The sequence below is a fragment of the Phoenix dactylifera genome, chromosome 11, assembly GCF_051530095.1.
Source record: "Phoenix dactylifera cultivar Ajwa chromosome 11, Ajwa_hap1_PhDact_Kaust_v1.1, whole genome shotgun sequence".
In the NCBI taxonomy this organism is placed as follows: Eukaryota; Viridiplantae; Streptophyta; class Magnoliopsida; order Arecales; family Arecaceae; genus Phoenix; species Phoenix dactylifera.
This window is the reverse complement of record NC_143200.1, coordinates 750685-770878: the sequence shown is the minus strand read 5'-3', so window position 1 is coordinate 770878 and position 20194 is coordinate 750685. Positions and strand designations below refer to the sequence as shown.

Genomic DNA, 20194 nt, shown 5'->3' with positions numbered 1-20194 from the left:
TTGAGAAGAGAATTGAGAGCACTAAGTGAGAAAACTCTGGGTGTGCTTATCAAGCATTTGAGAAGAGAATTGTATCCACATATAAGAGGATTGAGATATTGTATTAATCAAATTTGCTGATTTTCAACGTATCTGAATTTAACTATTTTGGGTTCGACCTTGATTCTCCTTTGCTAGAGTGCACATTAAGGAGAACACAAAGTGGCTCAATGTATCTTGGAAGTAGACCGCACCTGGGTGGGACGAATTCTACTCTAAAGAAAGCGCCTTTTATAGTGTGCCTCGAAATTGGATAACATCAAAACTTATTTATTTATTTAATATATGCAGAATGCTATTAATTAAATACTAAAGATAAAATAATAAAATCACATAAAAAAAATTTATAACGTTTCAGTTGATAGTTTTTCCAGCACTTTCTTTGGACCAGTTCTTGCGAATCTGAAGTCAGCCACCTTTGCTCCGTAGATTTTTGTCAGCAGAATGCTCGATGACTTCAGAACATGGTGAATTATAGGTTTCTCTGAGAGGAGATGACACCAAAAAGCAAATTGGTCAGATATGAAATGCCTGAGAACCACCAGTAGCAAATGGCTGGGGATGGAACAAATTAGAACAAATCAGGTTGTATTGAAGCACGAATGTTAGTAAAAATAGCTCAAAAAGGTAAATTTTCAGATACATTCTCTCCATCCCTCATCCTAATCTCATATACATCCACCCTTATAGACAAACAATTCAGGAGAACTTGCATTCCTAAAACTAAACTAAATGAAAAAAAAAATGTTATAATAATTAAAAGAAACATGTCCTTAATGACTTAATAGATATTGAAGCCAAACCATTCTAGCATGTAACATGTTGAACACTAGTGCTATATATGTTCATGAGAATCCACAGAACTGATTTCTGTGAGACTCTACTCACGGTTTTACACAAGAAGAGAACCAGAACCAGAGCTGAACTCATATAGATCATATTTTTGAATTGAGACTACCAAAGCCCACCTGAATCAGTATTTCCAGTAGTCAGGATCTAATAACTGGTAGGGCCTAATTTAGCAGATCCAAGTAAAATTCCATATAGCCAAACTCAACGATGTATCAACTAAACCAACACCAATCGCTTGTTCATTTATGGGGAACCTTTTGAAGTTATACACAGAGGAGATGCGCCAATTTGGTTAACCAATTTGCCATGAGAAAATTAGGCTAAATCAGCAAAATTTGTTAACAGAGACTCAGAGAGTGAGTTTTGGTTTCAGAAAAGAAAGGAGGGATGTGGAAACCTACATTTGGAGGAACTGAATTATGCCGAAGCAAGAGTGTCCCAATTGCATTTCCTTGTTGAAGAATAAATGTGGTGGCAAGTAAGATGGTAGTAAGGTGTACAGTCCGCAGTCAAATTTGTTATTATTTTTATTTTTTTAAATATATCGGCACCCCACAAACAACGGGTGTGAGTGTAGCCTAAAAAATTAGAAAAAAAAGTAAATATTGTAAAGAGTCTGGACCGAGCCACGTCCGTTCCAGATAACATCTTCGGAATGATGGATCGTATAGAAGGCCATCCAGTCCGGAGCACTGTTGGCTTTTCTGTACACATGAGTAGCTCGAATACAATACATTCACTTAGAAGGCGGCAAGTATCCTAAATCAACCGCATACTCGCCCAGAGCTCAGGATTCCCTCCATCACCGTGGCAGCATCTTCCTCATGGCAAATTTGTTATTCACAGCTAGATCTTTGCAGGACTCATGGCAATTGGAAGAATAGCTTGAGACACTGACTGCAATTGTGATAGAAATATAACAGACACCTTTATCTTGTTGCATTGTGATTTCATTGCTAGTAGTCGAAGAGGATTTAATGGAAAACAGACACCTTTGTTTGGGGTGCTCAAGGATATCAGAATCTATTCAATTCAATCGGGTTGTTAAAAATTGGAACCAAAACCGATCCAATCCTATTTACAACCCAAACCAAACCAATTTTTTCATTAAATGTGGTAGTGATTCGGGAGAAGGGTGTTCTGCTACCATGAGAGCTCTGGATTCATACAGCAAGCGGCAGGGCGTGTCGTTTTTGACAGGCATGCATGTGCCCGGAGGTGCCAAATAAATGAGAGACGGGGACGGATTTGGGAGAGAGGAAGCTTCCGCGGAGCTTCCTCCGTCGCCGTCGAGCTGCGGCATCAGCCAGTGGCGTACAAACGTGTCGTAATCGACGACGGCCAGCAGGTACCGCTAAACCTCCATCTAATAATTCCTTGCTTTTCTTGTCTTTCTCCCCCTACGAAGATTCCGCGAAATTTCTGCTCCTGTTTCTAATGCGTGGTGGGGAGAGCATACGTCCACTGTCCTCCTACTCACTCTTTCATGACCACCCCATCAAGATATTTAATTCTACTTCTCCGTACCATTGCAATACCAATACAAATTACCGGGTCTCTGCTCCTCTTCGCTTGGAAGAAACTCTTTATTTTACATAAACTTTTAACAAAATTACACGTATACAACCATTAACGAAAGCAGTGCATGAATTGAGAGTGAGATGACGCAAAAACTATTGCGATGCACAGGAGCTAGGCTGGCTAAAATCCTGGATTGCCGCCATGGAAGAGAAGGTATCCAAGCCACGGGAGCTATAATTTGTGCGACGTTCCATCAAAAGATTAATGGGGAGAGAATGATTGCATGAATCGGGCGTGCGTGGCGAGGCTTTCGCCAAGTGTCACGGGGTTGCCAGATCGGACGCCATGCGAAGTTTCCCGGAACGTTCCCTTCGCATCTACCTCCTATAGCAGCCAATTCCAGCTTGGGCGTCTCAAACACTTGTTGCTCAAGTGACGTGGCGATCTCCTCTTGCGTGTCTTTTCCACTACTTCGAATATATAGCAAAAGAAATTACACCCTAAGTCATAGCCATTCGTTTCTATAAACTTTATTAATATAGCACGCCGTCATAGCTATATGGTGCACAGGATATAATTTCTCGAATGATATTTTAATTTATCAAAAAAAAGGTGACATTTTATGTGGGCGTCATCATACCTCCCTTCAATGATGGCCCAGGGCGAGCGATATATATATACTACAAGGAGATCATGGAACGGTCCATAGTGCAAGGAGAGGGAGAGAGAGAGAGAGAGAGAGTACGGAGTGCGGAGGGGCGAGGGAAGTGTGGAGAAAGTTCATCGATCGGGGAGCGTGGGTTGGTGAGCGTGGTTGTATCATATTCAGTATTCCAAACTGAGAGCATCCGGGGCTCGGTCTCTCTAAAGGAGAGGAGGCGAGGAGGAGAGCCATGGCTTCGGCGGGGTATGAGGCGTTGGAGGGAGGCAACCTCAAGGGCGGGGCGCTGATCAGCAAGGAGATGCGCCACGGGCACGGGCGCACCGCGCACAACATGTCGTCGTCGTCGCTGCGTAAGAAGTCGGATCTGACGCTGGTGTCCAAGGTGCCCTGGGGACTGCTCAGGAGCCTCCTCGCCAACCTCCAGGAGATCTTCCTGGGGACCAAGCTCTTCGTCCTCTTCCCCGCCGTTCCCCTCGCCGTCGCCGCCCACTACTTCCACTTCGGCCGCGTACATACCACCCTTAATTTCCTCTCTTGTGTGTTTAATTATTTATATATTTCTATTTCACCGATCCAATGAATATATATATATATATGAAACAGGCTTGGGTGTTCGCGCTGAGTTTGCTGGGCCTCACCCCGCTGGCCGAGCGCGTGAGCTTCCTCACCGAGTAAGTTTCTCTCCTTTCCCCACCCAAGGACTGGTGTTTCTTCTCGCATTCATCGGTTGCTCCGCAAGCATGAAAACTAAGCAAGACATTTTCCACGCGAGGACAAAAAAATTTCTCCATCAGCGTCAATTTCTTACCAGTCAAACTAAAATTCCATCTGCGTCAATTACTGACCAGCAAACTTTGAAATAAACGCCGCCGTGATATAATGAGCTGCTGTAACCCGCTGTGGATATAATATTCTTAAAACTCAAATTTTTATATCGATTTTTTTTATTCCGCCAAAGTTTATTTTTTGTTATTATAGATATTTTTCAATTATAATAATAATAATAAACAATACAGCCATTATTTTATTCCCAAATAGTTCACTAATTAGTGTCTGTTTCAATAATTTTACGTTCATAAGGATTTTGAGTGCCTGATCTCTGAAGGCCCATACCTTCCTACAGGAGTGCGGTTTAGGCCCGCTACCAAGTACAAATGTTTGCAACTGATATTTGAATGAGCACTTTATTCGCACTGCTACATAGATTGGCAGGCCATTTGGTCCAAGGGACATGCCATTTAGCTTATGTTTGTAAAAGTTCATCAGCTTACATGGCATCTCCATTAATACTAACTTGCTTTTTCTCCTCCACCTGTAATTCGATTCTGCAGGCAGATCGCGTACTATACCGGTCCCACTGGTATGTGCGCTCCCTCCATTCGTTCGCATAGGTCCATTTTTCTGATATGGATTGCTTGTAACGTGCCCTGAAGCATGTGAATCGATCTCCATGTACTGATAATTATATAGTGCTGCTGCAGTGGGTGGGCTCTTGAATGCCACATGCGGGAATGCCACAGAGTTGATCATAGCTATATTCGCATTGTTCGGGGGGAAGATCGAGGTGGTTAAGTGCTCCCTTGTGGGTTCCATCCTCTCCAACCTGCTGCTTGTCCTTGGCTCCTCCCTCTTCTGTGGTGGCATTGCCAACCTCCGCAAAGAGCAGTTGTTCGATAGAGTAAGTTGTGGAATTATAAAAATGAGGTCTTGCCACACGTAGATCTGCTCGACTTTTCTGATTCTGCTATATATCAGTCTCTGGTCATCTTGCCGCCATCTTTAATCAATTGCTTGCGTTGTGTTTTGCAGAAGCAAGCTGATGTGAACTCCGGTCTTTTGATGTTGGGTGCCTTGTGCCACATGCTGCCGCTGATGTTTAGGTATGCCGTAAGCTCCGGTGAGCAAACGGCGGCCACAGTTTCAACGTTGGATCTGTCGAGAGCGTGCAGCATTGTCATGCTTCTTGCGTATATCGCATACCTCTTCTTTCAGCTGAAGACGCATCGCCAACTCTTTGAATCGCAAGAGGTGAACTACTTGTACCGACCCCCTTGCCTGCCATGGTTTCCTGCAATGCGAGGCTCCCCTGCCTCAAGCTGCTCGAAGCAACGCCGGTAGAATTGTATCATGTTGTTTCAGCTAATTAATAGAACCAAATTAACTCGCTGATTCTTGTGAAATTTCTGCCTTCTATTTCTAATTCCTCTGAGTTGTCAGCAGGAAGATGATGACAACGATGATGTGACCTCTGAAGATGAGGCGGTCATTGGACTCCCAAGTGCACTGGCTTGGCTTCTGGGCATGACGATTGTGATAGCCATACTATCTGAGTATGTTGTTGGCACAATTGAGGTAAAGCTTGCCGCTCAACGTTGCCACACATCCTCACACATCAGTACCTCTCTCTCTCTCTCTGTGTGTGTGTGTGTGTGTCAAGATGGTTTCTGGTTACATATTTACTAATGAAAATTACAACAGATAGATATAAAAGCAAGAACTTTTGATTAGTTTAAGCAAAATGCTCTAGAGCTAGTAATGTAAATTTATCTGCCCACAATGATCGGTGAAATATATGGCATAGGCTCACAGAAGAGAGCTAGACATGCCATTTTCAATGATTTAGTGATCTTAAAACTTTAATCAGAGATTGCGTGGTGTGACTGAACAATAAAAGGATGTGATTTAGAAACTGAAGTATAAGAGCATGCATGTCGAGTTACATGGATTCTTGAGCAATCATGCGTTCTCCTGAAATTGATTTTCCCACAAATTAAGATGCATGCAGTTTGCAAATTGCAAGCCATGAGGATTGTATGGGTCTGTCGATCTTCGAAACAACTGTAGTTAATGTTATCGTTAATTTTAATGTGTATGACTAGAACTGTAACTTAGCTTTACATTATGAGAAGTTGGAAGGACTTGATGGATATAGTAGCCAAATTATTAAAATTGCTATAGAAGATGGAGTTGGTCCATTCATTTGTCATCTTCCTTACTGCTTTGCATGCAACTCAGGTCTAAACCATTGCAGGATAAAATTCCCATGGTTTTATTTTCTAAGGATGCCAAGGATTTGCCAAGCAAAACATTTTCTGCCGTAGATGGTCTTTCAATACTTGTACAAAGCATTTTGTTGCTAATTGAAGAAATAGTTAGCTAGGTTGCAATGGGGTTGAAGACATTAAGTCAGTTTAGCCAAACAAACATATGTCTATGGATTTGGAGGATATGCTTGTGTAGTTTTCTTTCCGCCGGAGCTAAAGAGATGCTAATAATATGCAAATGGCATCATATAAGTAAAAAAAAATAAAGCTGAATGAACAATGGGACACAAGATTGGCTCAAATCTGCTTCAAAAAATTCTTCATTTGAATCATGAAAAATCTGAAGATATAACTTACAAACGTGCAGAAAATCAGTAACTAGGAAAATAATTTTTCTTCAGATAATCTTCTTCCTTCTAACACAAAAATCTGCTCTAGAAATTTCTCCGACCAATCCTTTATCACTGTCTTCTTCTTTTCAAAGAAAAACTCAAAAAACACATCCTCATACCATAAATCCATGGGCTTGTTTTCTCTGTTCTATTACGTAAAGTGGAACCCAAACTAAGAGGCTATTGAGTACACTAAGAAACCAAAAAAATATATAGAATGCCATAAAACAAAAGGACAAAAGAAACCCATCAAATTGGGTTTACATTTCCAACACTTTCTTTTTTCTTTTAATTCTAATTTTACACTTTTTGTCTCTCTGATTGCTTTCCTCTACCGTAAAGTAGCTTCAACTTGTCCTGATCTTGATATAAGATTCTTTATGATGAGTTATAGCATGTCCATATATGCAGCTCTCTCGTGCTTGATGGATTATTGTATTCTTCTTTAAATCAATCTTGAAATTTATTTCCCTTTTGCTTTTTTTTTTTGATAACTCCAATAACCATGACAGCTTATTTCCTTTCCTAGGATGCTTCAGAATCTTGGGGCATATCAGTAAGCTTCATAAGCATTATCTTGCTACCCATTGTCGGAAATGCTGCAGAGCATGCGGGCGCCATCATATTTGCTTTTAAGAACAAGTTGGTCCGTAATTACCAAGAGCTCACCTTTGGATATATTATTACATGATTTTGTAGAGGCAATACTAAATTCTCCTGCATGTGAATATGTTGCAGGACATCACCCTTGGAGTTTCCTTAGGATCAGCAACCCAGGTCTCCATGTTTGTGGTGAGATTTTAAAAAGCTTGCAAAGCACAACCTAGCTTATCTCTATTGATTAAGGAAGTTTCTCTAATTATTTTTTTGCATGCTTTAGGTTCCATTCAGTGTGATTATGGCATGGATTATGGGAATCCAAATGGATCTTGATTTCAAACTATTAGAGACAGTCTCATTAATTATAGCGATATTGGTGACAGCCTTCACTCTTCAGGTAATTTAATCATTCATCCAATGCCAAGTTAAATAAGCTATATAGCTGCCCTTTAAGTTGCAGTCTCTTCCATATATCAAGCTCTTCTACAGAATGTATATCAAAATATATCAGATTGTACCTAACTACTTAAACTTGGCTCAAGGCCGGCTCAACCCTTAGGCGACTGAGGCGGTCGCCTAAGGCCCCGACCTAAAGACTCTTAGCTATAAATGCATTGAGGCTCCCAAAAAACTTTTAGCTATAAATGCATTGAGGGCCCCAAGCCTAACGACTCTTAGCTATAAATGCATTGAGACCTCCAAAAGACTTTTAGCTATAAATGCATTGAGGCCTCCAAATAATTTCCAAATACATTTATTATTATTATGAGTGAGTCCGCCTTAGGCCTCCACCCCCAAATGCATTGAGCCGCTCAGACTCGTCTGCTAAATAGGTGATGAATAAACTCCCTACACAAATGTATATCAACTTCCTGTTTTTATTGGCTCTCCATTGGATTTTTATTGCCTTGATATGTGCATTTTTGTCTTTGCACCAAGCTCTAATCATTGAAATAACATGGGCGATTTATACTTGTTTTGCAGGATGGGACTTCGCACTACTTGAAAGGAATTGTTCTCCTACTTTGTTACATCGTCATTGGTGCATGTTTCTTTGTCCTCAAAACCCCACCAAGTAAGTATTGATCAGAGAATTGTTGCACGAAAAATAGCTTTCCAAAAATTACTTCGTCTAACCCTCGCCTGACTGAATTGTCAGATCAAACAAATGGCATCAACTCGGGCGTTCTAACCACAAAATCAGGTGTTGTTGTAGCTTAGCATCAGGCAAGTTTCACTTCTTTGTGCATGTCATGCATGTATTCATAGCATGCATGCTTGGAGACATCTGTATGTGTATGCTTGCCAATACCATATGAATAACAAGTTTATCAAGCGTGTGAAATTGTTGGTTATGTGCAGTGTCAGCTTGCAGACTATGTTAATTCGACCGAAAAACATGTACTTGGGACAAGCTTTGTCAACTTTGAAAACCATTTTTCAAGGCACATTGCTGCTCTGCCATTTCACTTGGAAGGGAACTTTTACAGTGAAACAGAGCTTGGGAAAGTTCCAAAGGTCGAGAACAGCTACAACTTTGACATCATTTTGTCCATGAAAGCTTGTCGAAGAACGGGAAATATCGGAGAGATGATTCTGCATTTTTTTTTCAATCTATGTTCTGTAAAGTGGTTTCAATTTGCATTTTAGGCGATGTACGTAGAGATATATGGTATTAGCCGGTCTCCACTGCGTGTCTTCCTTCTTGATTTATATTTAATAAATAAAAATGGTTAGTTTTCTTTTCTTGTCTTTTTTTTTTTTAAAAAAAAAGAAAACAAAAGGAGGGGGTTACGAGTTACGACCTTCCTCTCCTACCTAACTCCAGTTATCTTGGTGTAGACTGGATACGAACCCAGCTCGGTTGATTCGCACGTCGATGACTTTACCAACTTGAGATAAGGATGCAAACAAAGCACTGCATGACAAACTTGTGCTATAAAGTATCCGTTCTCGTGTGTCATGCAAGGTCTTAGTTTCTAATTGTATGAAGGTTAGGCATGTAATAATAATCCCATTACCTGGTTGGCTAATGCAGGAAGGAGTTGTGAGATCGGCAAAGGGGGCGTGGTGTTTATATGATTACTTCATCTAGGTTAATGACAACTTAGATCCGGTAGAATCGTCTCAAGCCCGAATATAATCTTGCATGCTAATTTTGCACCTGAGGTAGACTACGTGCTGATGGATATAGGAACTATATAACAACCCAGGACATCATCTAAAGAGGACTAAGTAGAAGGTATTATTTAAATTTTTTAGTATTGTATAAGCATCTAAACATATAGAGCTAAACATATGCTTGCATTCATTTAAGTTTTGATGTTTTTGTCAGATTAAGACTCTAGATCCAATCTAATTTATTTTACAAACACCATACCATGACCAATATCAGTGTCCTCCTAATTCACATAAGATATGAGTCCAATCTACTCAAATATTATTTTCTGCTATGATAACATTTGTGATGATCCAAGGCCTTATCTGAAGCGAACCGGTATAAAATATTTGACCGAGAACTAAAGACATAAGAGTTGGAATATTTTTTATTATTGTTTGTGACCGACCACCTTTTTCCGGTTGTTCACAACCTCCCCTGGTTCCCGTCTACATCCATGACTCATTTGGAGTAGCAAACTTCTTGTTGGCCTCTCCCCTGGTTCCTCTGCCTTTTAGAGTTCTTTCGCTTTTTTTTTTTTGTTCAAATGAAAACGTGCACTCGTGTCCCTGCTGGCCCCCAAATCAAATGGCACCGAAAGGCACAGTCAAATGTCAAAGATGATTTAAAAAAAGAAAAATTAAGGGTCTTTTTGGTAATAACATTGTTTTTGTGTTCTTGTTGCCCACAATACTAAATACTAAATAGAGATTGCTGTTGACCACAACATTTGGCACAAATTATTTGTTGTTCTTGTTTTTGCTCTTTTTTAAAAAATAGATGTTCTTACCACTAGAAGCTCTAAAGATTTACAAACAATTGAAGAAAAATAAAGAGTTTCATTTTCATGCTAATCTAATTCAAATTTATCACAAGACTTTTGAGAACAAGGCAACAAACAAAAGTAATACCGAATGAGTCCTAAATCTACATGACACATATACCTTTCTTTAAAATAAAAAATTCATGTTCTTAGAACATAAAAAAAATGCTTAGGGTGTTAAATATCTAGTTCCTGTTACTACGTCAACAGATTGCAATGTCGAACAAGTTGCACATCCAACTACATTGGAAAAGTTAGATATCGTCTAAAATATTCGCAATTATAAAACTATAATGGTTTTAAATAATGCCCACTATTTCAAAGTTGTTCTGTAGTGGAAGCTAAATAAAATTTGTTATTTGGTAATTATTACGTTGACCATTACTCTCTCTTTTTTTTGGCTTTCTCGGATCGCAGTTGTTGTATGGCATGATGATGGTTATTATTTAATAAAATATTGTATGAGACGAATAAGATTAAGAATGTAATAGGTGGAAAGACAGTGGATTAGTGGACCCTCCAATGTAGTACTGAACTTTCTCTTTGAGCAAGTCGGGGTTGATGATGCCCTTTGAATGATGCTATTCGCAAAGCAAGCGTTCATATGTTCTTCCAGCTAGTTGCCAAACAATCAGTTAAAGTTCAAGCATTTTATAACAGCACTTGCTACTTAAAAACTACAGCAAAGCTGACCAAGACTTGGCATAGTTGGTAATTTGGACTATCATCCAAAGTTCCTAATCATGTCTTTTCTGAAAAGCTTTATTCCTGTGTTAATTATCAAATTGTTTTCTTCAAAATGCAATGGAAGAGTAAGGTACTCCCCCATGAAAATTTATTAATACTTTGATGTTAGTACATGATAAAGGGTGCATGGTATTGTAATGTTGTGTTGTGTTGGTGGGGTCTGTTTTAGTGATCGGGGCTCACAAGTACTTGAAGAGGGGTATTGGGTTGCTCGAGTGACATCCGAATTGAAACAAATTTTGAGGTCTTAGGTCCTAATTATTAAATTTAACAAAAGGTCTAGATGTACCGGATCTCATTTCTTGATACAGAGTTGCTGTGGAAGGGAAGCAACTCTATATTCGTATGAGGTGACACATGTTTATAAAAGAATGACTAGTGCTTTGGCTAGATAGCACCATATGTGGCCAATTATATAGAAACTATATTGTAGACTGTTATGATAGATGTTCTTTCTAATCTTTTATATAGTTTATTTGCCGCTTTCCACGGATGCATTTATACTAGATTTGGTATAATAAATCTGATTTACTAAAAAAAAAAAAGAGAGAAAAAGAAAGATCCCTACAGTTCGAAGATTCCATCCTATCGAATCGCTACCTGTGGCAAGTTGCAACCATCCTTTTTAACTTTTTGACTTGCAAAGTCAAAGCGTTGCTAATTAAAAGTTAACCTCTATGGTCTAAGATCCCCCTTTCTTGCCTTCCTCCCCAAGGTGGTAGTAACGTCATGAACCCCGATTGGTCTCCCAAAAGATTCAACAATGGCTGCTCTATCTAAGTAGGTCAATATTCCGGTCATCTCATCCCTGAAAGGAAGGAAGACTTGTTTGAACCTGGGTCGGTTTGGGATCTGTGGGGGTCGGATGTCATTTGTGTTGGCTTGCATTTTGGTTTTTTGGCTTGACAGGTTGCTAATTTTCGAGCTCTTGCAGGTTCTGTAGGAGTGTCCGAAGAGGTGGCCCTTGAAGCAATGGACAGGTTCAGGCACTAGAGCTTTAGGGGGTCTAAGCCTCCACAACGAAACTAGGGGCTCGATCTGAAAGGTCGAATTTGTCTGGAGGGTGTTATTGTTAGAAATTTATTTTATCCAGAGATTGCTATATATATCTTTATTTATATAAATATTATAAAAAAATAATCTAGTAGAATAAAATCAGAAGATTGAAAAGGTCTTGCCTGTATCTAGGCGTGTGATATGCACTACTCTAGGAACATGATCACCTCCTACGTGCGAGTTTGCAGCGATCTCGTTCCTAAGATACAACAATCCAGCTTAGCTCGATCATCCTTTAATAAGTACGATTACTGATAGGTTTGATCCGACCGACTTCTTCAGATGTCCAAAAAGAGAATAAAATGTAGAAAGCAGAAAGTTGAAGAGCAGAAAAACTCTGTCAATAGAAGAAACTCTCGAAGGACAGAGTATCGGTGAGAAAGAGAGAGAAATTGGATTGGATTGGAATTAATCCCGGAGAAAGGGAGGAGGGGAGGATGGCTTTCTGGTCGGGGGGGTGTTGGTCCTCTTCTCGGAAAGAGGTTGGTTCTGACCTTACCATATTTTCCCACATTGGCGTAGGTTCTGATGAGTTGGTTCGCCTTTGGTGCTTTCTTCCTCCACCCATTAATGGTCACTTTCAATCTCTGATACCTTGCGTGGTTTCTTCTGTCAAGATGCTGCCGTTGGGCTTTGATTGGCTTTGGGTCAGGTTGACGTTGAACTTTAGTCCCAATTAACTCCGGCGACCGTCGTGCAAGGGGGTTTGAGGAAACGGGCTGTTCTTTGAGTGTTTTTGAGAGGGGTGAAGTCTGGAGTGATGAGCTGCTGGTTTTTGCGTGCTTGCTGGGATTGGATGGGAGATCTCGTATGGTTGTGGCGATCGGACATGGAGTGGCCGGGCATGGACAGACCGTCCTCAATTCAACAACTGATTTGGTTTCTTATTAGCATTGTTTTTGTTCTTTTTCATTCTTTAGCCTAAAGAACATTATAACAATCTTCTCATTCATAATTACATTTTTCATTTGTATTTTTTTTTCTTTGCTATAATTCTAAGTTGTTTCACCTACTAGCAAGCAACTACCTCTCATTTTTCACGGCTGTATATTCTAGTTTCTTTAGATTGATAGTTTATTTATTTACTAGTTTTATTTTTGAAAGAAAAGAGAGAGACCCACCTGTATAAATTAGTCAAGTTCAAATTATTGGGGATGCCTTGCCTCGTATAAATTACCCTAAATGGTTAATTATTTTTGAATCCTAAAGATAATATGCTAACCTATTAACATGTACAATTCATATATAAAGTGTGTATATTGAATAATGAAAAACTACGAAATGTGTGGGAAAAGAGGAATTTAGTAGTCTTTGAGGCATGCTTTTAAAAAAAAAGAGGCATGTTCTATCAAGCCTTATACACGTTGTCGGTCCTTTCTCTATTGTTTTAAGCTTTTGGGATTGTTTTCCTTCTTTGCTGCTAGGATGGGATCACAAGCTAGTGGTAAAGTAGATGTACGGACATGCCATCGATATTGGATTAGTCTGAAATAGGATGGTAGGGTTGAAAAAAAGATGATGAAAGTAGTATAGGTCTAAATACTTTGATCTTCGAGGACTTTTATTACTATCACACCATCTGTTTGAAAGAAGATAGGCAGGATAGGATAGGGATGTAATGGGGCTATGATTGAGGTGATCTATTACTACTACTCCTCCTACGGTAGACTAGAGTGTTAATGGTAAACTAAGAAAAAGAAAGACAATGGTAAATTGAAGAGAAACTGGATTTATTGATGCATCGAAAGGTCTTCTCATTTAGAGTACATCCATTTATATATATATATTAAAAGGCAGATAATATGGTAACTACTCCCTCTAATAATGGCAGCCTACTTTCAGCCTCCACTTCTATCGGTTTTGGCAACTGACGCCAACTGTTCTCTCACTTTCCATGATTATCAAAATCATCGGATCATTTACCTCATGTACCACCCATTAATTAGACCGATAACTGCACTCAACTGAATCTTAATTTATTACTAGTATTTCTTCATCCTCTTCAGTTGTGGTTCATCCTGATTGTCTTCTTTATTTGGCTTATGTTATCATGTTTTTTAGTCAATTCAACCAGTTTCTCTATGATGTCCGTCACTCCGATCTTGTAACTCCATCAGAATTTTCATCCAAAATCCTATTACCTCTGTCATATTCTCACCCCACCACATGGCTAAACGAGGACCTATCTCTTAAGGTGTCTCTTTGAGTAAAGGTGTGGTGTAAACACCTAGGTTGATGGCTCTTGCTTCCTCAATCTCCATCATAATCACTCGCCCTGCATCCTTGGCATTCATCCTGCACTTTCTTGGTGTATCAACCTTTAGATTGTAGTCGGTTTGGATGTGGTACCAAATAGGGATCAATTGGCTACTCAACATGGTATTAGAGTAAAGGTTCGCTGGAGTGAATCTCTTCCATGCTAATTATCTTTTTATCAACCTGATTATTATCTTGACTCATTTCAACCATTGTGGTTCCTCCACATGTATTATTTGAGTCACATGTGAGATAGGGTATTAAGCTTGGTATATATTGCCTACCCTTTCTCTATTAGATTAATTTTTTGGAGTTAATTAAGCTACTCCACATGCGTAAACTCAATTGATTGCACATGGCCGTCTATGTGATTCTTTGTTTCCTCTTGGAAAATTCTGGAGTCACTTTCTCTTTGATGCTTCATTAATAGCTTATTATTCACGTTCCTTTTCATAGCTCCTACCTCCCCCCTAATTTTTGAGACCTTAATTGGGACCTTTTTAATATTGTTCTTTTTTTACTTTTATTTGTTTTGGTATATTTATTTCATTTTTTTATGAATGAATGGTGGACTAGTCATCTTTTGCATGCATTACTAATTAAATGAAAGACGTACCAAAGTTTTATTCACGATGACTAAAATTTATTCAGTCAACAGGATTAAAAGTTAATTATAGTCCGATGGACGGACTCGAATTAATTTTTTTCTCGATGCTTTCTTTCTTTTTCTTGGTTAGGTCCTTGAAGTCTCCCTAATGATGCTTTACGCAATTAATTATCCTCTTTCTAGAAAGTAAGACATCGTAGGCCACTTTATGCTCTTCTGGTGGATCGAAGGGCCATTGGTAGCTTCATAAAGCTCCAAACCGCTTTGAAACGGATGCTCCTCACATTCTCAAGCATGGCCCTCTCCGACTCTAGAATTCTTCTTCCCAGTCTCCAAATCTTGGTGCCCCTCCTCTTCCAGTTCCTGTCCATCCTAATCCCCCTTGCAAGCCCACTCTCCTTCAACTTCTCCGGTAATCGTTTGGCCACACCAAACTTACGTTACCAGGCCGACGCCTTCTTCGATGGCACAGTCATCCAGCTCACCAAGAACCAAGCTGACTCCTCCCCTTCCTCCCTTCAAAGGAGCGTAGGCAGAGTCACATATCCTGAGCCGGTGCTCTTCTATGACGACGCCGCAGTCATCAACTTCTCTTCCTGCTTCTCATTCAGGATGGGCGACTTCAACAGCAGTGCAAGTGCCGATGGTCTCGCCTTCTTCCTGTCGCCGTATCCTTCTGAGATCCCGGAGAACTCATATGGCGGGACCCTTGGTCTGTTCAGTACTTTTGGTGCCAACAAGACCAGAAACAATACAGTTGTGGCTGTCGAGTTTGATAGCTTTAAGAACGTCGAGTACAACGATTCAAGCTCCAATCATGTGGGAATTGACGTCCACACGATCTTCTCCGTTGCGCATGTGGACCTGAATGCTAGCATCCGACAGCAGGTCTTTGATGCATGCGTTGGTTACGATGGCGGTGCTAAAAACCTGAGTGTCTTTCTTCGTGATACCTTGGATTCTTCAAGGCATTGGAGCACGTCATACGTTGTCGACTTGAGGGAGGTCCTGCCGGATAAAGGTTCCATTGGCTTCTCAGCTGCAACAGGCAACAAGATCGAGTCCCATCGCATTCTATACTGGAACTTCTCTTCCACGGATTTGGATATTCATACCAACTCGAGTCGTAAAAAATATGAAGCCTTGGCGTCTGTCGTTGGCGCTGGGGTTGTGGCATTTGGGTTTGCTTCTGTGTGTTTCTGCACGCATCGCGCATGCAAGAAGGGCAGCACAGGGAAAGAACAAGTGGAGATGGCTGTTGCCATCGATTCATTAATCAATAAAGCATTTGAGAGAAGTGCTGGGTCTAGGAGATTTCCTTACGGTGTACTTGCGAGTGCAACCAGGGACTTTGCAGAGGAGGGGAAGCTTGGGGAGGGAGGATTCGGGGGGGTTTACATGGGAGTATTGCAAGGCTCGGGTCTTCAAGTGGCCGTCAAAAGGATATCTAGAGGTTCCAAGCAAGGGACCAAAGAATACATATCAGAAGTCACGATTATAAGTCGGCTGAGGCATCGCAATCTTGTTCAGCTAGTAGGTTATTGTCATGAAAAGGGTGACTTGCTGCTTGTCTATGAGTACATGCCCAACAAAAGTCTCGACTACCATCTATACCATAAGGAGAAATTGCTTGCATGGCCAACGAGGTATAATATTGCTTTGGGATTGGCCTCGGCGTTGCTCTATCTTCATGAGGAGTGGGAACAGTGTGTGGTGCACAGGGATGTGAAGCCAAGCAACGTGATGCTGGATTCCGAATTCAATGCTAAACTTGGCGATTTTGGATTGGCAAGACTTGTGGATCATGACTGCGACCCCGCAACAACAGTCCTGGCTGGGACCCGGGGATACATGGCACCTGAATATGCCTTTACAGGTAATATAAATTTCTAGTATGCATTTCATAAAAAATATATGTGTTATTTGAATTAAAAATTAAAATAGAAATTTAATTTAATTGTTTTTAGTTTAGCTGCATATATAGGGTTGGTTAACTTCTTCTTCTTCTTCTTCTTCTTTTTGAGAGAGAGAGAGAGATAAAGTTTTGACCAGATGGGAAGAAGGTTTGGTTTGCATGGGACAGCCGCTTCATTTTTTTTTTTTTTTTTTTGATAAGGGGATATATCATACAATTCTGATATAAATACATCCAAAAAACTTAGAAAATAAAATATGATATAGTGGTCAACAAAAACTCTCCAAAATGCTCCGCTATATAGGAGGCAACCTAATATACCGCTCCATTTGCCTCACAATAGATGTATCTAGCTATGAAGGATGTGCACTTCCTCGAGCTCATCTGGATGCCATGCAATACTGTAACATGGAGCTGATGGATGATACATGTGCACCGCCTGGATGTGCATGCTCTTCTCACATACCTTGAGAGTAAAATGTGCAGCCAATGATCTCTTGGACCATCAAATTGTCTAGCACGCATCAAAGCTAAGCCATTTTTGAGTTTGCTTTATATAGCACATGCTTAGATTAATGGAGAGCAAGCTTCGAGCCTATCTAGGACTAAGAATTCAGGTCTTGCATTGCTAACACGTCTTATCTAGCATTTTGTAGGCTATACAAATAATCGACATGGACTAAACACACGCCCACACGGATCTTCACATACTCCCAATGTTCAAGCCTTGACGTCATCGTCAGGCTAAAGGTTCAAATCTATTCAAATCCAATCACAAGCACCACGATCAGCCTATGTCAGCCTCAATAAATCCATGCTGTAGTATCACCCGGTCCACATAGGCTATGAGCCGAGTTCGCTTTGATACCATTTGTCACAATTCAGAACCTCACCGAAAAAGGTTAACCGAAAGGTTTTTTTTTGAGTTCCTTAGTTCTGTATAAGTGTACCCAAGATCTTCTCGGTGAATAATTGATGTGGGACTAAATACACACCCGTACGTGTCCTCATACACCAGCTCCCACGAGTTGCACGCAGTTTGTTCAGCCATGCAACATGAGGAACTTGGCATGAATATGAGTGGGAACACCATTGCACTAACTAATTAATCTTTTCATTCCTCCAATGATACTATGACCATAGTTAATATTCGATGGTGCGCTGGTGTGCCCCACTCTTTAGTTGGGCATCTTACTTTTATCCAAATCACATGCTCAGTTGCTCACAATGAGAATATATTCTATTTTGATTTTGGAGGACTGGTTGGAGGTATTTGGGACTGTTGACTTGTAAGTTTATTACAATTATCTACCACTGAGACAAAGGATAGAATCAAATATATTCAAACTTTATTCTACATCTAAAATCTTTAGTAGTGTTGTAATAAGATAGTTTCATATAAAATTCATTGGCTTCCTTGGATACTTATGTTTGTTTGAAACAACTATCTTAAATCACGATAGAGTTATCCATGGCAATCCAATTTTGATGGCTAATTTAATTGCAAAATTAATAAATATTCTTGCTTGAATTTATTCGAAAAGACTTATATCTACATGTTTGGAATCTAACCAGGATTAGTGTTTCTTAGTTGCAGTGCTATGACATATTTATTTTCCTTTAACTAAAAATGAGCAATATTCGTAATTATATTTACAAATTCATTTTTCATACTCAATGAAACACAACATTTTACAGGTAAAGCTTGCAAGGAGTCCGATGTCTATAGCTTTGGAGTAGTAATATTAGAAATTGCATGTGGTAGAAAGCCAATTGCAGTAAAGTATGGTGAAGTGAATTTGGTAGAGTGGGTTTGGGAGCTTTATGGAAAAGGGATGCACCTGAATGCAGCTGATGAAAGGTTCAAGATGAAGTTTGATAAGCTACAAATGGAGTGCCTGCTGATTGTTGGGCTATGGTGCACTCAGCTAGATTACGAGCTAAGGCCATCGATAAGGCAAGCCATTAATGTTCTGAAATTTGATGCTCCACTACCGATTTTGTCACCTAACATGCCTCTTCCAGTCTTTTTACGTCCTCCTCCAGTCGATATCTCTAATCTTTGTAGTACTCCCAACTCAATCAAATCAGAAGGCTGAAGGGTGGTAACTTTGTGGCAAGAGATTCTGATGTTAACACCATGTTACATATTAGATTTGTAAGTTGTATTTCAGCCTTACGATTTGGTGTCTTGTACATGTTAAGCTTGTGGGTGCTACTTGTTTATGTCGTTTCTGATCTTCTCCCTTTCCAGTTGTAAAAGGATTTAACTAAAAATTGATGTTTTTGGTTTGATATAATACTAGAATTTTACGATGATATATGTTATGAAATCAGATAATTGGGGTTTCATTTTTTTACATATTTAAATATAAAAAGTGATTGTGTGATAATTATGCTTTGCAAGATGTCAAAACATTTTACTGATCACTATTGCCTATTTATAAGAGATAACTACACTTTTGCCTTCTTGATTTTGTTTTTCCACTCAGACACCCTCTTCTTAAAAAAAATAATAATCGAGTCCCTCAAGTTACTCGATTAGCCTGATGTAATGCATTACTATGTTATCCTCCAATGTCCTTACACCATCGATCGTTCCAAATGATACAAATTTTCTCTCTCTCTTAACTGTTCCACAAAGTCCTTTACCAAAACCGCTTCATCCAAATCCTTCCTTAGGTACGATCATACAAGCATCCACATTGGTCCTCCGGTTTTCTACCCCTGATTCTTGCCTTTAAAAACATGTGGTTGCATCCATAGATTTGTTACTATTTTGAAGTAGTTTTAGGGCCGATTAGACATTACCTCAATAACTTAGGTTTTGGGTTACTTACAGATTGTGTATGTGCTCTTCTATGCATGTTTTTGTTCCAATTATTTTAGTGTCCTTTTTTGTACCCAATTGTGTATGGCTTGTTGTTTTTTGGTGCCTGGCTTGATTTTTAATATAATGCATGTATTGTTCTACCTTTTTATGCTAAATTGGCTCCAGTCACATAGTAGAAGTGTTGTTCTACCTTTTTATGCTAATTTGGCTCCAGCCATGTAGCATAAAACTAATTATTGTTTAGATGTATTACATTATGCTTATTTTATATCTAAATTAGGCTAGTTGCAAGCAGATGCTAGTTTTGTTCAGTAAATGTTTAGTTTAATTTCACTAGTTAGTCTTCCAAAAAGGAGTGTTTCTCTATACTTAGATTGCACTGTTTCCATATGCAAAGGCTTTTTTCATCTAGTTCATTGATAGATAATGATACTACAATCCCTCTCTTTTATGTTTTGATCATGCAATCTATGACATGTGATCCCTCTCCCTCTTGCTTGGAATGTGGTTAGTTTTTAATGCAATAGTATCTCATAGCTTGTGCAATATGGGTCCCCTTACCTAGTTGTTATTGTCACTGCCTGCAGGCACAAATCCTGATCTTTTCAATGTAGAGCTGCATCATATTAAATTTTCTTCCTCACATGCGCTACAGTGGGAGTTATGTGAACCACTTTGACAAATGCA

General features: G+C 39.6%; 2 protein-coding genes across 4 annotated transcripts; both read left to right on the top strand.

The window, feature by feature from the left end:
- The first annotated feature begins 2580 nt into the window (after nucleotides 1-2580).
- LOC103710130 (vacuolar cation/proton exchanger 1a-like) lies at nucleotides 2581-8854 on the top strand. 3 transcript variants are annotated; one of them, XM_008795749.5, is made up of 12 exons: nucleotides 2581-3584; nucleotides 3680-3747; nucleotides 4408-4436; nucleotides 4558-4754; nucleotides 4886-5104; nucleotides 5297-5428; nucleotides 7042-7158; nucleotides 7251-7304; nucleotides 7393-7509; nucleotides 8097-8187; nucleotides 8272-8339; nucleotides 8475-8854. In XM_008795749.5, the coding sequence occupies exons 1-11, from the start codon at nucleotides 3306-3308 to the stop codon at nucleotides 8331-8333; spliced, it is 1365 nt and encodes a 454-aa protein (XP_008793971.2). In that variant the 5' UTR covers nucleotides 2581-3305; the 3' UTR covers nucleotides 8334-8339; nucleotides 8475-8854. The 3 variants fall into 3 exon arrangements, with proteins under 3 accessions (XP_008793971.2, XP_008793970.2, XP_088562410.1); XM_008795748.5 differs by having other exon boundaries at nucleotides 2920-3584; nucleotides 5294-5428; XM_088706284.1 differs by lacking the exon at nucleotides 8475-8854 and having other exon boundaries at nucleotides 2920-3584; nucleotides 5294-5428; nucleotides 8272-8467.
- Nucleotides 8855-15019: 6165 nt separating this feature from the next.
- Nucleotides 15020-18830, top strand: LOC103710150 (L-type lectin-domain containing receptor kinase IX.1-like). Its single transcript, XM_008795770.5, has 2 exons — nucleotides 15020-16635; nucleotides 18373-18830. The coding sequence occupies exons 1-2, from the start codon at nucleotides 15033-15035 to the stop codon at nucleotides 18771-18773; spliced, it is 2004 nt and encodes a 667-aa protein (XP_008793992.3). The 5' UTR covers nucleotides 15020-15032; the 3' UTR covers nucleotides 18774-18830.
- Nucleotides 18831-20194: the final 1364 nt, after the last annotated feature.

Excerpts from the sequence above, each read along its gene's own strand:
- LOC103710130 (XM_008795748.5), top strand. The coding sequence starts at position 3,306 with ATGGCTTCGGCGGGGTATGAGGCGTTGGAGGGAGGCAACCTCAAGGGC. Across the intron at positions 3,585-3,679 it reads ACTACTTCCACTTCGGCCGC|GCTTGGGTGTTCGCGCTGAG; the intron begins GTACATACCACC and ends TATATGAAACAG. Across the intron at positions 3,748-4,407 it reads CGCGTGAGCTTCCTCACCGA|GCAGATCGCGTACTATACCG; the intron begins GTAAGTTTCTCT and ends TCGATTCTGCAG.
- LOC103710150 (XM_008795770.5), top strand. The coding sequence starts at position 15,033 with ATGCTCCTCACATTCTCAAGCATGGCCCTCTCCGACTCTAGAATTCTT. Across the intron at positions 16,636-18,372 it reads ACCTGAATATGCCTTTACAG|GTAAAGCTTGCAAGGAGTCC; the intron begins GTAATATAAATT and ends AACATTTTACAG.